The sequence below is a fragment of the Microcaecilia unicolor genome, chromosome 7, assembly GCF_901765095.1.
Source record: "Microcaecilia unicolor chromosome 7, aMicUni1.1, whole genome shotgun sequence".
Classification (NCBI taxonomy): domain Eukaryota; kingdom Metazoa; phylum Chordata; class Amphibia; order Gymnophiona; family Siphonopidae; genus Microcaecilia; species Microcaecilia unicolor.
This window is the reverse complement of record NC_044037.1, coordinates 119015111-119033020: the sequence shown is the minus strand read 5'-3', so window position 1 is coordinate 119033020 and position 17910 is coordinate 119015111. Positions and strand designations below refer to the sequence as shown.

At 45.4% G+C, this 17910-nt stretch overlaps 1 protein-coding gene across 2 annotated transcripts in view; it reads right to left on the bottom strand.

Moving 5' to 3' along the window:
* Positions 1 to 17910, bottom strand: part of RNF40 (ring finger protein 40) — a 179376-nt gene that overhangs the window by 101665 nt on the left and 59801 nt on the right. For both annotated transcript variants that reach the window (XM_030209272.1, XM_030209273.1), the window contains exons 3-7: positions 15723 to 15890; positions 15480 to 15636; positions 6939 to 7169; positions 6733 to 6854; positions 6365 to 6511 (exon numbers count right to left, since the gene is read on the bottom strand). In XM_030209272.1, coding sequence (XP_030065132.1) covers positions 6365 to 6511; positions 6733 to 6854; positions 6939 to 7169; positions 15480 to 15636; positions 15723 to 15890 — 825 coding nt within the window. The remainder of the gene's footprint in view (positions 1 to 6364; positions 6512 to 6732; positions 6855 to 6938; positions 7170 to 15479; positions 15637 to 15722; positions 15891 to 17910) is intronic.

Sequence of the window (17910 nt, the reverse complement as noted above, 5' to 3'; positions counted from 1 at the left end):
AGCGGCGAAGGTAAGGTTTTTCGGGCGACAAAGAGCGCGAGGGAGGCGAGAGCTCAGCACGACAATACCCGCTCTCTAGCCGTGCATCACGTGATCCCAGCAGACTCTTTTTTAACAATTGGCTTTGAACTCTGGTATATTTTACCATTTGCGCTGACAGTGCCAACTTTGAAGAGATCCTGCAGGGTGGTTATAGATGCTGGTTAGTTGCAAATCTGGCAGTATTATGTCCAGCACAAGCATAATGCTTGTTCAAAATTTCAAGTCCATATCTTTGTTTGCATGGAAGTTGTTGCAGTCTGAATATTGGTCCAAATATGCGACCAATTTTGATGCACACTTTGAGTCAACTTGTTTGACTGGATTTTGCATCCATAATGTTAAAATGTATTTCATCGGCATTAGCATCAAAAAGTGTACAGGATTTGAATTTTTTAGCCATTCTTATAAATGTGTTTGGATTTTATTAGACCCCAAAGATGGCATTTTGGTAAATGTTGCGCGCACATGGACTGACAACCTTTCAGAAAAGGGGGTCTAGATATGCAACTATTGCAGTTAGAGACCTCAAATTTTGGGAAACTTTGTTTAACACCTGACTTGCGCAACAGATAAAATTTGAACAAAATTGGAGACATGATGGTGGGAAGGTTTAGACCACTTGGCATGGAATGACCCTGCTGTGAGTCACATTGTCTGTGGAGCACAAACAAGGGTATGCTTCGTGCCGTATGAACTCAGCATTAGCGCTATTGAATGCGCTCACAGAAAGAACAGTACATAAGAAGATAAGTGCCAGTTCATTTTTGATGGACATTTGTGCACTGTAGTAGTTATATTGCATGAATTACATTTATGATGTTTAATGACATTTACTTTGCACTGGTTGTTATCGCTGGTGAAGGGTGAATGGTGAATGAATGGTGGTGTATTTATATGTTTTTTGTAGATGTGTCATTTGATTTGTAAAGACACATAGATGCAATAAAAGCTGTATTTGTGATATAATTCTGGAGTCTTAATGTGTATATTAAATTTTAACTGCCAGACCCTCAACTATTCTTCTAACGTTCGGAGATCCCTTCTCATCGTTTCTACTCCCTCCAGGGTATCCACTCTATTGGCTATTTTCGTGTTATCCGCAAAAAGGCAAACCTTTCCTTCCAACCCTTCAGCTATATCTCCCACAAATATATTAAACAAAATAGGCCCCAGCACCGACCCCTGAGGAACTCCACTGCTCACATTCCTTTCCTCCGAGCAGATTCCATTTACCACCACCCTCTGCCACCTGTCAATCAACCAGTTTCCTATCCAGTTCAACACTTTCAGTCCTAAGTTCAACCCTTTCAGCTTATTCACGAGTCTTCTGTGGGGGACCGTATCAAAGGCTTTGCTGAAATCCAAGTAGATTACATCTAGCGCATGTCCTTCATCCAGTTCTTTGGTCACCCAGTCAAAGAAGTCAATAAGATTCGTTTGGTAGGATTTTCCTTTGGTAAAGCCACGTTGCCTCGGGTCCTGTAACACATTGGTTTCTAGAAAGTTAACTATCCTTTCTTTCAGTAGCGACTCCATTATTTTTCCTACCACCGACGTGAGACTTATCGGTCTGTAGTTTCCCACTTCTTCCCTGTCTCCACTTTTGTGGAGAGGGACCACATCCGCTCGTCTCTCATTTAAGAGTAGCTCCTCTTTCCTCGCTACTCTTCCCTCCTATCATGCTGTTTTTTGTCTCGCTTCCTTTAGTTGCCCTTTCTTTTCCCATTTCTACATCCTCTTTACCCTTCTTACCCCCTCTCCCATATATTCAGACTGTCTCCTTTCTTTTCCTTTCTCCCAGGCTCCAAATTCTCTTACCATCTCTTCTCCCTTTCACTCTAAGGATAGGATAGAGCAACAAATTTGGATTACTGAGCAAGCTTGCCCTCCATGTCTGTGATGCTGTCTCTTTGGCACTTTAAATAAAAAGTAATCTCCATGGTGTTGTTATAGCCTCAGCAATACTAGTTAATTGAAAAGATTCCAGCATGGCAACTTTTGTATCCAAGTATCCAATTTCTTAAAACATTCTGCAAATTGACTAGCATATTCTGAACTTCAACTTTAAACTTAATCTTTAATAGTTTTCTAAGAATAATAACTTTTCCCAGGGTAGTTACTGCCAACCATATGAATTTTAATGTCTTATTCTGCAGCTTCTTTATCATAAGTTCAGTAAACAGCACCTCTTTGGAAAAGGAAGATGTCAAGTCTTTTTCCTTTGGCAATTCTCCTAATGGCCCACCCTCTGGAGTAACAGATGCACCTGTGCTTCGGTGGATAAAGGCATCACTAGTCCGATCATCAGGATCGTAGAAAATGGAGGGGGCCTAACATCCTGTGTGCTCACCTTCCATCTCCCCATAATGGGTCAAAGATGGGCTGGAAGGTCATGCTTGCCAATCGCCAGTCACCACACGCACGTGTCTGGCGTTTGATGAGCGACCTCACGACCCCCAATCAGCAAGGAGACAGCGAAAGGATAGTAGGCTGGCCTGGCACTACACTTCCTCGGGAACCCCGCAGTAGCCCATGGACCTGGAGGGGATCCCTGCGGGAGTCTCGCTAACCCGTTCCTGTGCAGCTCTCTGGTTTGTACAGGGAGGGTATGCCGTGCTCAAAGTCAGATGTTCTCAGTCTCTCTCTGCTGGTAGGAATGCATAACCCAAAGAGTCTTGACCGGTCTGGAGGTTTGCTAAAGAAATAAACTACTAGTCCCTTTGGAAACAGAAAGAACATCTCATAGGCTGAATTGGGAATAGGACTTGGGTAAAGAGTGGGAAGATGAACAGCGGTTGTACATCTGTCTACAGAGGGGAGATTGCAAGCAATATGTTAAGAGAATAATTATAAAATGTTATGCAAGTGTCATTACACGCCTGATCATCTGGCAAAATTTATGGCACAGAGTTGTAACAATGTTGGTGAAGATGTGATGGCGTGGGAACTTACCTCCATATCTGGTGGCAATGTACCGAAATACAGGAATTCTGGAGGGAGGTATTTACACTAGTTAGCCACATAGTGGTTGAAGATATCGATGCACAAGTAGCGTCATTAAATACATCTACTCCCACTGTATCTCAGGAGGAAGCTACTTTGGTTAAGAAGGGGGTAACTGCAGCACAGCTAACAGTTGTACAAGTTTGGAAACAGGTGAAAGAACCTCCTGTGGAAGTAGTTCTCCAAAAACTGAGATGTGCATATATGTTCCACCTCAGGAGCTTAACCGAGATTGGATAGCAGAGCCGGTAGTGGGAGGCGGGGCTGGAGGTTGGGAGGCGGGGATAGTGCGGGGCAGACTTATACAGTCTGTGCCAGAGCCAGTGGTGGGAGGCGGGACTGGAGGTTGGGAGGCAGGGATAGCGCTGGGCAGACTTATACGGTCTGTGCCAGAGCTGGTGGTGGGAGGCGGGGATAGTGCTGGGCAGACTTATACGGTCTATGCCAGAGCCGGTGGTTGGGAGGCGGGGCTAGTGCTGGGCAGACTTATATACACAAAAGTAGCACACATGAGTTGTCTTGTTGGGCAGACTGGATGGACCGTGCAGGTCTTTTTCTGCCGTCATCTACTATGTTACTATGTTACTTACAGCTCTAAGGTAGGAGAAATTCCTGCAAATTTGGGCAACTTACAGCAACTACAGTGCAATCCGCTTAAGTGCAAGGGGTCTGGGACCAAAGAAATACATGCAGTTAACCGGCACGTGCACTTAACCGTTGTGACCCAAAGAAGCTTGACATCTGATAAACATATGTACAGTACTGTTTATTATACGTACAGTATACAGTCTCCGTTAACTGATGTTATACAGTCTCCGTTAACTAACGTTAGGCTTACTTGAAGTAATCAGTCATAGTCCTCTGTACACTCTTGTGTCTGTGAGTTCCATAGACTACGTCTGCCAGACGGTAAAAACTGTCATAGCACTGACATCCAGTGGCCTCCAGATAGGCCCGCACGGTGTTGAGACTCTCCAGCGCTCTTGCAAAAGTGACAGGAGGTTGTTGAATTTCGTCAGCATGTGCCTCACTGCTCATTTCATCATCTGTTTCATCATCAGCCGTTGCCTGCATGTAGGCGCATATCTCGACATCAGTGCTGTCGTCAGCTGTTTGTAGATTGTAATCAACAGCTGCGTAGTGATGAAACTCCTCTTCTGTAACACTGGCTGGGATGTCAATAATCTGTTCATCTGACGCGTTTGCAACAGCTGCATCTGTTTCGTCCCTCTCCACATTCTTAACAAAGCTTGCCCGCTTGTAGCAGTTCACAATGGTTGCCTGTGTAACATGATTCAAGGCTTCTTTCTGCATATGTAATGAATCCAACAGTGACAGATTACGAGCCAGTACGACAGCACGTTTATCCTTGCCAGTCTGGTCATCCATAACGCTCATCAGACGAGGTAGCACAAGAGCCCAATAATGTTGTTTGAAATTAGCTATTATGCCCTGATCCATAGGTTGGATCAGAGAGGTAGTGTTTGGTGGCAGGAAGACCACCTTGACGTTAAGACAGCCTGACATCATCACTGTGTGCAGCACAATTATCACAAAGCAACAAAATCTGACGCTTTTGTGCTCGCATTCTAGTGTATAACTTCTTTAGCCACTGCTTCCAAATTTCATAAGAACATAACCACTGTCATACTGGAAAAAGACCAATGGTCCATCAAGCCCAGCATCCTGTCTCCGACAGCGGCCAATCCAGGCTTCAAGAACCCGGCAACCCCACCCCCCCCCCCCAAAAAAAAATTAATAATGTTCAATGGACTTTTCCCTCAGGAATCTGTCCAAACCCCCTTTAAACCCCCCCAGTCATCCATGAATTTGCATTAGCCTCACATGAGACAGGAAGTTGCTTAACATTCTTGAAGCAGCGGGGCAGTTTGCTCTTTCCAATGACGAGTGGTTCCAACTTCTCACTCCCATCCATATTGCAGCAAAGGAGGATCGTCAGTCGGTCCTTTGACGTTTTACTTCCTGTAGTTTCAGCTTGTCTGAATGCAAGTGCTCCATGAGGAATCGCTCACCAGTAGAGACCGTTTTCATCAGCATTGAAAATGTCACGAGGTGCAAACTCGTTCAAGATGGTAGGAAGAACTGAAACAACCCAATTTTCTGCACCAAAGTCATCAGCGTCTTGTTTTTCACCATGCTGTTTCTTGAATGTTATGTTGTTCCTCTCCTTCCATCTTTCCAACCATCCAATAGTGGCTTTGAATTCAGTCAGTCCAAGACTTTCAGCTAGCTGATTAGCTTTCTCCATAAGCAGTGGACCACTGACAGGAAACTGCTCCTGACTTGACAAAACCACCAAAGAGCATCTTCTACATCCTCAGCTTTTCCCGCCCGTTTACATTTCCGGTGTGGATTTGTATTGTTTTGCCAGTCTTCCAGAAGCTGGTCTTTCTGCTTCAAGATACGTGAAATTTGACTGGGATTGACATCATATTCTTTAGCAATAGATGCTTGACTTTGTTTGTTTTCTAATTTTTTAAGAACTTCTATTCGTTCAGCCAGTGTTAAAGTCTTACAGTTCCGCGACAACAACGACAACTCCAGTGTACACTCTAACATTCTTTCATTTATTCTGCTTGTGGCAGTTAACCAACGAGATTTCAAATTTATCGCCCCTTTGTCACGTGCCAATCGGCTTCCATATTCCGTGCATGCGCTTATGCAGAGTTTCCTGCAGAGAAGTGGTCTTAAACCATGCATATAAGCGAATCTTGCACTTATCAGTGGTGCGCTAAACCGAAGTTTGTCCTCATAGAAATTGATGGCGCCAAAAACGGGACCGAAGTGCGGCATGCAGTTAAATAGAGCATGCGCTTATCCAACACGCACTTAAATGGAGTGCACTGTATTTAGAAAAGCAGAAACATCAGACTATGTAAATAGGACTTGATGTAAAAGGAATAATTGGTGCTACTACTTGTGATAGGAGGGGTGTGGGTATAAAGAAGGTTAAGCCCTCACAATGACACAGAGGAGGGAATGGGAGTGAGGTGGGGTGTTAGGGAAGGGAAGGGGGAAGAAGAAACTAATGAGCCACCCCATAGGGCACATATTTTTGTGTGAGCTCAAAGTTATTAAATTGTTGAAGCAGCATGCATGCAGAGGGTTATATGGGAGGGGGAAGGGGACACGGAAGATATTTGTGTCTGGGATTCTTTGTAGAGACCTAATGCTGATGCTAACTCAAGATATAAAGCTATAATGTATGCACTGTACCCTGTGCAATACAATTAACAAAAAAATTAATGTAATGTAATACAACATTTATATCCTGAACTTGTCTGGCCAATGGTAATACCTGCTCCAATGCCTCAGCAAGATGCTTGTTGAGTTTCTGCTCCCTCTTTCGCAATTTCTCTATGTCCCACTGTAGATCCTCAATGGTTGTCTCCATTTCTGACACTTTGGTCTCTGAGGATGTCACCTTGTCCAGCAGCTCATTATACTGCAAAGAGAAATGAATGGTAAAGAGTCAGGAAAGCAGCCAATCTGATCCACTGATCCAATTAAACCCTTCTATTAGTAGCTCGCTCAAGAAATCATAATCCATAGAACCTTAATGTTGTCCCTTCAAGTTCAAGGAGATTCCTGACTTTGACTTCCAGTGCTGTCCCCCTAACCTACAGGGAGGTCTCTGTCATGGACTCCTGGTCTTAACTCCCTCACCTGTAGAGATATCCTATGGTGTTTCTCTTGCAGTTGTGTTGACAAATCCTGAAGCTTCTGGTTCTCTTTCATCATGTCTTTGTTTAATGATTTTATTACCTCATTCACCTGGCCAAACTCACCTAAAAATTTAAACAGCAACAATTAATCTTCACCATCTGCCATAATTCAGATGGTGCCCTCAAATGCTCTTCTCCTTATCCTACCCCCACTTTGGATCCTGTAACACAATTCCTCTAGCTGCCGGTGCTGCTTGTCTGATGCCTCCACGATGCGTGATACAGCTTTCTTCGAAAACTGCATCTTTTCCTGTAGCTGGAGTTCAATCTCTTCACTGCTGCTGCTGGACAGTGTCTCTAGGAAAGAACGAGCTGGCTCTGTTAGACCTTCTTTTTGAGTGCAGGGGACCAAACAGGAAGAAAGGGCTGGGGCCACATCTGAAAAAAATAAAGGATAGGGAAAAGTGGCAAATAAGAGGTATGTAAATGTGTTTATCACTAACATTATGAGGCAAGATTTCAAGATTTGTTATAAGGCAAAACGTCTGTATATGTGTCTTAAGAGTCTCTTGGGACCAGATGTACAAAGCATTTTTCCCATACGCATAAAATGGAAAACAAAACTGCTTTAATACATTTGGCCTTTACTTGAAACTAAATCTGTCAAAAATGTAATATTTCTAGAAAGTTTGAAAACCTGCAAAATAAACCAGATACAAAAGTTTTTCTTCATTTTCTTCCAGGAAAAACCTGAAAATTGGGAAAAACTGAAATTCAAATACTTCTGATAGAATCTAAATTTACTTTACTATGATAAGGACATTACTAAGGTTAATTTTCAGACCAATCTAAAAGTACTAACATAGATGACCTGCTCTAATCAGTAGCAAATAATAATTTGTTAGGCAAAGATACCAGAAGAGTCTCTGTAGTACAGATGTTCTCAAACTGTGGGTCACAACCCTAAATTAGGTCACATGCACACCTTTGCATTAAAAAAAAAAAAAAAAAAAGCATGTTGTACAGTCAGCACCATGTGACCAGGAAGTGGGCCAGCTGTTGCTGCAGTTTTGGGTTTCCCCAGAAGTCAATCACTACCCCTGTTTGGGCTTCAACTGCAGTCGTTGCCATTGTCTCGGGCTTCCCTTGTAGTGACTTGCCATCACCATTCTGAACCCTTCTTGCAGTTACCACTGCCAGTCTGGACTTTCTTTCCCTCCTTCCTATGTCATCTCCCCTCCCTCCTCCCCTTGTCTTCAGGGTACCCTTGCCCTATTTGAAAAGAGAGCGAGATGGAGGGGTTAAGCCTGGATGAGGAAAGGGTGTCAGCCTTTCCTCCTCCAGGGACTGTATGAATGATTTGAGTCTTAAAGAGGGAAAGTGGTGAATCTAGTGGGTGATACAGAAGCCATGAGCAAGGAGAAAAGAAGAGTGATTATCATGGGATGGAGTAGGAGACAGTGAAACGACAAGAATGCAGGTTGGGAGAGAGAGAGAGAAAGAGTGGATAAGTCAAGGAGCAGAGGAAAAGAGGATGTTGGTGGAGCATGGGGCATGAGAAGGGATAAACCATTTGGAGGTGGCATGGATGAGTTTTGTTATGTTTCAACATTTTATTGATGAGTCCACCAAATAAACAATCAACAAACTTCCTTTACAATAGGTTGCAAACACATCCTGAGCATCTAAATATAAACAAAATCTTCTTATCATCCAGGTTTTTACCTTTTCTCCACCCCCTTCCCAATCCTCTACCCCCCCCTCCCCCCCCCCCCCCCGCTTAAGGTTAATATATCAGCAATTGTGTCAAATTTATCATTGTACCGCACCTCATCCCCTGCCGAGTAAGGCCTACTGACAGATCATTTTCCCTAGGCATCAACAGCTTACTGCCTCACTGGACCATGGCATCCTCTATTTTACACCATTTTACACACTCCAATGGAGATACCAGGCCAACCTCTATAGTACATAACGCCACCCCTTCCCGGCTAGACCCTGCATATAAGATATCGCCGGTTATGGTATTACCACGTTTTGTCAAGGACTCCTCTAAATTGCAGTATAAAACTGAGTTACCTCTATGTCTCCACACATCAAAGCCCTCTCCCCTTATCCCCTACCCAACCTCCCCCCATCCCCTCTCTTCCCCTCCCCCTCCCTACTACTGTCCTCCGCCCCAACCCCCCCCCCCTTTCAGAAGCTGTCAAGGCCTAACACACCACCATTCTGAAGCGCGAGGAGCATGCCCTCCATTTATCGCATGTTATTTAAAATAAAGCTGCACCGTCGGGGACTTAAGATTTGGAGGTATGGGTTCCAAGTTGACAAATATACCTTACCCCTCTTGGGTGACCCTCTAGTATCTTTCGCTTCCCATGCTGCCAATAAATGGATCTGATTTCTCCAATGCCAGTAAGCTGGCATCTCTGCTACTGTCCAATATTGCAATATAACCTTTTCCCCCACCAGAGCAAATTTTCGACATAGTAACACAGCTGATTTACTCAGGGCTGTACAAGCTTGGGGAACATCCAAAAGCAGCTGCTCCACCGTTCCCCCTATATCTCGAGCCAACAGTCGATTCAAAAATCTTTTAATTTGTTCCCAAAAAGATTTTACTTGTGGGCATCCCCAGAAAGCGTGCGTGAGAGTGTGAGCAGACTGCCTGCATTTAACACAATTATACACTTCCCAGAGTCTCACATGTGCCAATTGCACCCCAGCCATGTATGCTCTGAGTACCACTCTAAACCCACATTCCCATAATCTAGCATCTCTGGTCAACGCAGGGATGCCCCGAATGGTGGCAGCCACATCCCAGGACCCCAAAGACACCCCTAATTCTTCTGCCCATTTATTTTTCAAAGAGGAGAAGTCCCTCTCTGGTCCCCCCCTGTATCAAGGCTTTACGTAAATTTGAAACTGAGAGTCCTATCCATCCTAATAAAAAAATCTTGGCGGTTCGAACCTAACGAAGTCCGTAAACTCGGCTGATGTAGAGCCATCATGTAGTGTCTGATTTGTGCATACATGAATCGATTGCCCCACGTTTCCCCCACTTTTCCCTGCAGCTGCACAAAACTTATCATTTGCCTTTCTTTCGACAATAAGTCCTCTAACCGAGCTATGCCTTTCTGTTCCCATACATAAAAGGTGGGATTATCGATGCCTGGCGGGAAGTCTATGAGGCATATTTTCAAAGCACTTAGCCTTCCAAAGTTCCATAGAAACCTATGGAACTTTGGAAGGCTAAGTGTTTTGAAAATATGCCTCTATGTTTCCCCTCAGAGACAGCTGGTCCGAAACCTCTGCATTACCTCCTAATTTACTGACTAGTACCCTCCAGACCTCTTGCATGGGACGCAGCAATATCCCGTCCTTCAAGATCATCGGCGTTCGTGCCCTCCCCAAGTGCAATAAGGAGTAAAAATCTTAAGTGGCATATAATGCTCTTTCCAATTCAGTGGGAGTATATACTTGCGTATTTCCAAACCAATCCCCTAAATGCCTCAATAGGCAGGCCCAATAATATTGTCTTAAATCCGGGAGCCCCCCTCCACCTTGACTCCAGGGACCACTCAACCTCTCCACTCTTAGTTTCGGCTTTTTGCCAGCCCTACAGAATTTGCTAAATAATCCATATACTTTCTTCAAATCTGCTTGCGATAATCTCAGTGGCAGGCTCTGAAGAACGTATAACCATCTAGGGAATATAACCATTTCCACTAACCCCACTCTTCCCAGCAGTGACATTGGAAGATCTCTCCAGCTGTGAAGTTGCTTTTTGGTAGCTTCCATTAATGCCTTTATGTTCAAGTTATACAGACCCCTATTCTCCATAGACAAATAAGTCCCCAAATATTTAAAAGTACCAGAGGCCCACCTCAACGGGAACTCCGATCTCCATAGAGCCTTTACCTGTGCCAATGATGGCAGAGCTTCCGATTTATTCAAATTGAGCCTAAATCCCGAAAAGTCCCCATATTCCTTAAAAGATTCCAAAAGCGCCTGTAACGAACTTCTCGGGTTTCTTATATGAACCAGCAAATCATCGGCGAAAACTGCCACTTCAAAGCACTGTGATCCTATCTGCACTCCCCGAATATCTGGGTTCTCCATTATATTTCAGATCAAAGGGTCTAGTGTTAATACGAAAAGGAGTGGCGAGAGAGGGCATCCCTGTCGCGTGCCTCTTAGTACCCGGAAGGGCTCAGACTCCCTCCCGTTGACCAATACCATCGCCTGAGGATTAGCATATAAAGCCTTGATGACTGATACAAATCTACCTGCGAATCCATAAGCTTTCAAGTAGGCAAACAAACTCCCAATGCACCCGATCGAATGCTTTCTCCGCATCGAAGCTAACCAGCCATGATTGAAACTCTTCACGACCCCTATACTCCCAACGCTGACATAATAGTGCGCATATTCTTAGCCACCGTGAGCTCTTTCACAAAAACCACTTGCGCTTCGTGAATCAAGTGAGGCAGCACCCGAGCCAAGTGATTCGCCATTATTTTGGCAAACAATTCAGCCTCAAAATTCAAAAGAGATATAGGCCTATACGAATCCGGCCTAGTAAGGTCTCTCCCCTGCTTGGGTAATACTATCTGAGCCATAGCCAAGGAGGAGGGCACCAACTCCTCGTCCACACACGTGTTAAGGAAGTTAGTGAGTGCAGGGACAATCTCCAGGCCCATCAGTTTATAAAATTCTGCTCTGAAGTCATCGACTCCAGGAGCTTTCATCAGAGGGCTCTGGTTAATCGTCCCCACTACTTCATCCTCTGATATCAAGGCATTCAACTTGTCCCCCTCTCTCCGGGTAATTGTGAGCAATTCGATATTATCCAGATATTGCTCTCCCACAAGACCTTCATCTACTGGTTGTCCATACAAATTACCAAAATACTTATGAAAGGCCGCACAGATATCTTGATCCGTGTGAACCGTTCGACCTTTACTATTCCGTATGGCAGTAATATGCTGCATTCCCTTTCATGGGCCTATCAACCTTGCCAACAGCCGACCTGCCTTATTTCCATGCTGATACAGTTGATATCGGTAGTATGTTTGTGATTTAACTGCTCTCTGGTGTAGCAGCGAATTCAATGCCGTTTAAGTTTCTATCAACCGTTGTCTATCTACCCCAGAATAAGACCTCCCATACCGTTGCCGGGACTTCCGTAAAAGTGTCCCCAATCTAAGTATTTCTTTATCCTGAGACTTCCTCACAAGGTGCGAATAACTTATGATTTCCCCCCTTAGTACTGCTTTGGCCGCTTCCCAATAGAGCACAGGTCTCGCACATGTTCAGAATTTGTTAGCTTATAACTTTCCCACTTGCTCAACAGCCTCTCCTTAAACCGCCACCTATTACCACCTTCCCTTGAAGGCCCTACTGCCCAGTCCATCCAGACCCAGGCATGATCAGAGATAACATAAGGGCCTATTTCTGCTTTGCTCACCCGCCCAAATTCTTCTTTGGATACCATCAAATAATCTATACGTGCTTATGTTCCATATGCCCTAGATAGGTGAGTATAGTCTTTATCCAAGGGGTGTAGTTCCCGCCAGGCATCCACTAAGCCCAACAAATGACTCAAACGAAGCAGGCCCGTGTTTGCATAATACATGGGATTCTGGGTGGGAGTCTAACGATCTAATACCAGATCCCAGGCCGCATTAAAGTCACCACCCACCACCAAAGGAGAATATTCTTTTGTCACTAGTAGGCGAAGCAGGGTGTGGTAAAATTTCTTATCATATTGATTGGGTGCATACAAGTTACAAATATATACTGTCCGACGATTAATAACCGCTCCTCACCCAACAGGAGGTCTTGAAAGGGCAACTTCACCAACCTTTGCTTACAGGCCATGTCCGCCGCCCAATGCCGTAGCCACAAAAGACGGCGAGCTGCCACTGCTACAGCCATCTGTTTAGCCGAAGCTCTGAAAATATCATAAAGGGCGTCAGCCAAAAAGGACAAGGCTGACTCCATTCGCGGAGCCACTTCAGACAAGGGCTCCGCTCCATCACCGGGCTGTTCCACTGCCTGTTGCAACCATGCCAGGCAAGCTCCAGCAGCATAACAACTGCATGCAGACGCCCGAATAGTAAGACCAGCAATTTCAAAGGACCGTTTAAGTGCTGATTCCAGTCTACGGTCTTGCATGTCCTTCAGGGCAACACCTCCTTCAACCGGGAGGGTAGTTCTCTTTGTCACAGCTGTGACTAGGGCATCCACCTTAGGCATTGCAAAGCGAGCCAAATGCTCCTCACTCAGAGGGAATAATTGCCCCATAGCCCTGGAAACTTTCAAAGGTCCTTCAGGGTCAGCCCATTGAGCTGAAATAAGCTCCTGGATGGAGTCATGCAAAGGAAAGGCTCGAGCAGGCTTTTTGGTACTTTCCATCCTCGGATTTCCAGAGGAGGCCACGCCACTCCCAGGATCTTCAATAGAGAGGACCTGTAAGACAATCTGAAATAAGCGCTGGCAGCTCCTCGCGGTGGAAAATCCTCTCCGCGGACGGATCATCTGGGTCTAGTGGCCCTTCTGCACCTTCCTCTGTTTCCTCTGGCCACGAGGGCCTGCCAGACCCCTCAGAGTCACCACATCCTGACCACGGGGGGGAAAAGGGGGGTGTGCCACTCTCTGAAGGGGAATTTACCCTTCTGCACTTCTCTTGCAGCCAGCTATCAGGAAAAAAACGCCTCAGAGGGCAATCCCAGGCCTACATCCACCAGAAGGGCAGTAAGGGGGGCCGTAGAAAACCCCTGTGGCTGAGCTCTTTTAAGCATATATGCATTATGAAGCAATAATACAAAGTCAGGGGAGAAAAACTCACCCTGGGCACCCAGTTCCAGTCCAGGGCTAGTAGCTCTTTGGCCAGCCTCAATTCAAGGGCCCCCTCCGGTCTCCAGACCCTCCGCCTCAGCGGGGGTCGCGCCATGTTGTGCTTTCAAAATGGCGCCCGCTGCCAGCTCCACCGAGCGGGAAGAATCATCGCTCGCCATGCTCGGGCCGGCTCTTATGCCTGAACAGCATGTTTTACAGAGCCCCGCTGCTGATCTGCGCTTGCCACACTTGGAACAGCGTTTAACACACTCTGCAGCCATCGCCGAAAAACGGCGGAAAATTCAAAATGGCGGCTTTGCGCCAAAAACGTCCCTATCGCAGGCCTTCCCCGGAGGAGTCAGAAAACACTCTTACCTCACTGGACCGAGTATACAAGCTCCGGTCACACTGTAGAAACTGAAGAAAACCTCTTGCTTTTTTTTTTTTTTAATGCTGTGAGGAAAGTAGAGAAAACAGCAAAAGAGGCAATCAAATCAACTCCGGAGGTACAGAACAGTGGGAAAGGCAGGGAAAGGCGAACCAATGTGCCTGCATCCACTAAGTATAGAGTGGGAAAGAGCAGGGAAAAGTGAAACCAATGTGCTCACATCCACTGGGGGGATGGGTAAGGCAGGGAAAGGACTAACCTATGTGCCTTTAAAGTGAAGCTGCTATAGCCTCTAACACCCCGGCTAACAACTGGCAAGCCAGGAGCCACCCCCAGGCAGATTTTTTAAGGAGCTTGATCAAGCTGCAACCACTCTGCTTGGGGAGATAGAGAATACTGAAGAGGCAGTGGAGCTGGCTGACCATGTGGCACTGTGAAATTTGAGTGCTCTCTATCTCCCCCTGCTGGTTGATGGACACAACCCATACGTAATGGCTTCATCTGCTTGATGACAAGGAACCTAAAATAAATACTTTTGTAACTGGTTAAATAACTCTTTGAAACAGAGAAAGGGATACTGCTTTATTCACTCATTGTCAAATATCATCCTAATATAACTTTAAATTCTATTTGTCTCCCTCAGTTTTCTCATGCCTCTGAAAAAAAAAATCAAACCCCCTTCCCTAGTACTTTTACTTTACAACTCTTCATAGCTTTAGGGGAAAAGCACGGCACTGTAACCTATAATTTACTTGTACATTCAAGGAGCATCTCTACCTCATTTTACACTGACCGCCAGATGAAGATAATATGGCTTTTCAAACCTATTCATAAAACATACTATATTAAAGTAGTTCAAGACAGGGCTGTGGAGTCAGAGTCATGGAGATGAAGTCGGAAGCAGTTCTGGGTGAAGTCGGAGTCAGTAAAAATGTACCAACTCTGACTCCAGCTTCAAAATGAAAAAACTTACAACATTATAACATGTGATAAATTCATCATGTTATATTTATAATGTTTGGGGTTTTTTTTTTGTTTGGGTTCTTTGATCAAACTTCAAATAAATATATTTTGTGGCCTATTAGTCCTAATTTTGTACACAAAGAAATATCTTATTTTTCTGTATGTAATCACATTTCTCTTAGATTTACTATACACCGTAGAAGTCGGAGTTGGAAAGTAGAAAAATAGGAGTCAAAGTTGAAGATTTGGTGTACTGAATCAACAGCCCTGGTTCCAGATTCAGGAACCATCTATAACTTGTTAGCTGACCTTATTTTCTATATAGTCAAATTTAACAAAAGAACCACCACACTACTTTACCTTAATCTGAAAAATCAGCCAAAAATGGAAGGAAAAGTAAGAATCTTGATGGCTTTGTGGTCTTAACTACTTCTCAAGTTATTATTTCAGAAACCCCTTTTTCACTGTTTCTACTTCAGCACCTACTGGATTCTTGCCTGCTCTTCCCTCTGCTTTTAGATCCTATAAAAACACGAAGCACAGCTTCCCTTTACCTTTCCTCTCAGGATCATCTGCCTCGCCCATTCTTTCTGGAATTACAGCAGCTGTTGCAGGGGGCACTTCTCCATCAAGACCCAGGGTCTTTGCGACATTAGCAGGCGCCGATGAGGGGTCAAAGCTCTGCAGCAGGACCTGTACATTCTCATCCAGCTGCAGAAAGCACAGGCATGGCCCAAGGTTATTATACATCTTCCCATGTAGAATCCTGGGACTGAAGCAATATGAAAGGCGCTGACCTGATTCCAGTAGCGGTTCACCAGAAGTAGAGTGGCATCATCAGTGGCCTGCCTCTTCTCCAGTTTCTCAATGCGCTCTCGAAGTTCATCTTCAAAGGCCTGACGCTGCTCCAGACGCTCAGCTAGCTTCTTGTTCTTGAACTGCAGCACTTTTAAGTCCATCTCCTCCTGCAAGGGGGACATGAAACAACAAATGAAAATGAAAGCCAGAGCATGCAGGCTCCCTTCCTCAACCACTGCACCCTTCTCTCACTGTACTTTAAGAAAATCTCAGCTGCAGAGAGATAGAGAGGTATCACAGACATCTTTTCATTTACTGAAGGGATGCTTCTAGTTCATTGCACACAGGGAGGGAAGTAATTTTGTTGCCTGTTCTCCTCATATACTAATGGGATACCTTAGTTTCTCCCAGTGGCGTAGCCAGACCTGATATTTTGGGTGGGCCCAGAGCTAATATGGGTGGGCACTATATACGAGTAGTGTTTCTTGGGATATTACAAAATAATGCCTTAGAATGCACTTGATGATGGATTTCTAAATAGTCTGCCCAACAGCTGCCCTGCATCAACATAAACCACATACATACTTAATGGAGGGGAAAAAAAACAATATTTTTAAATACAGCTACATTATGCCATAATCCATCACAGCCATCATTTTGATTACAAGAGTAATCAAAATGCTGGCTGGTAGTGGGCTTCTGGGTGGGGGTGGGATCTTCACTGCCTAAGGCAAAAAAAAGTATATCATTAAATATACCTTTTTTGCCCTAGGCAGTGAAGTGCTTACCCCACCCAGAAGCCCACCACTAGCCAGCATTCTGATGAACACATTGCATACGCTAAAATTTAAAAAAATACATATATTTTACCTGCTGGGCAGCTGCTTGCACGTGGTGCAGAAAAGCACCCTGGCTCATGTTCCTGTTGTGTGGGGCCGCAGGGGAGTGCTGATTCGAGAAGAGGCTAATAACAAATAAAATCATTTAGACCCAGCTGGGAGGCACAGGGTGGACTGTGGAGGAGCTGCGCCCATGACACAGCCGACAGCTTTTCCCGGGCCATGCGGCACAGCGTGCAGTGCCATCGTGCTGTGTGCAATTTCGGGGAGCGTGGGGGTGCTAGGCTTACTCGAGTTTCTTGAAGTCCTCGCCATCCCCCGGCCACATACAGCTCGCCACTCTGCGGATCGTCCAGCAAGCCTAGTGAGGTAATTCGGTGGCCGGCCTGCGGCGTGTATACGTTGCGAACAGAGCCGAAGAGAGCGTGCACACTGCCCGTCACCTCCTGCAGGAAGACGTCGAAGTTGCCCACCTTCCTCTCGACCCTGGTAGAAGGGATCCCCACTGCAGATGGTACATCACCACGCTCTTCACCTGTGGCTGCTGAGCCAACCCGGCTGCACCGCCGCTTCCCCAACCTGAGCCTGCCGCTTCCCCGACCTGAGCCTGACTCTCCCATCCTCCTTAAATGCACACACAAAAATAAACAGCCATCAGCACTGCAGCCGCTTAACTGAAAACTAACGACGTGACTTCTTTCTAGAGGAGGGAGGGGTCTTCTCAGTTCTCATCCAAATCAGAACTCGCCGGCCTCAGGTAAAACTTCTCCGGCGCTCGAAAATCGGCAAAACCAAAAGGTCAGGGAGAGCTGTAGGGACAGCAGCCTACACATCATTTAAACCGAAATAACAACTGCAGCAATCAGCAAAATAGCAACTGGGAGCTGAACCGCGACGGCAGAAAGGCTGTGGCTCTGTACTTTTTGGCGCTTAAACTGGGTGGGCCTGAGGCGAGATTGAGTGGGCCTGGGCCCACCCAGGCCCACCCGTAGCTACGCCCCTGGTTTCTCCCACACATTTCATTTTAGGCACGGAAACCTCATGGTATCTTTCCAGAATAATGTGCATTTCTGGTGACATAGTGTTAGATACATTTGCAGTCTGTGATATACTGGCACTTCCTGCCACTTCTGCTTGAAGTCAACTGCTGAAAAACTGGATTTTTCATTAATGTACAGCATCTCTACTTCTGCTATCATACGCTGAAACAACACAGCACGGCTCAAACAGTTTGCTAAAACGTGCAGAAAAGTAGAGTCTGGTCTTTTAAAATCATTGCTCTCTTGCAGAGGGAAGGCAAAAAGAGCAAGAGGTCTGGTGAAAGAAATGGGAAAGGGGAATAAGATCA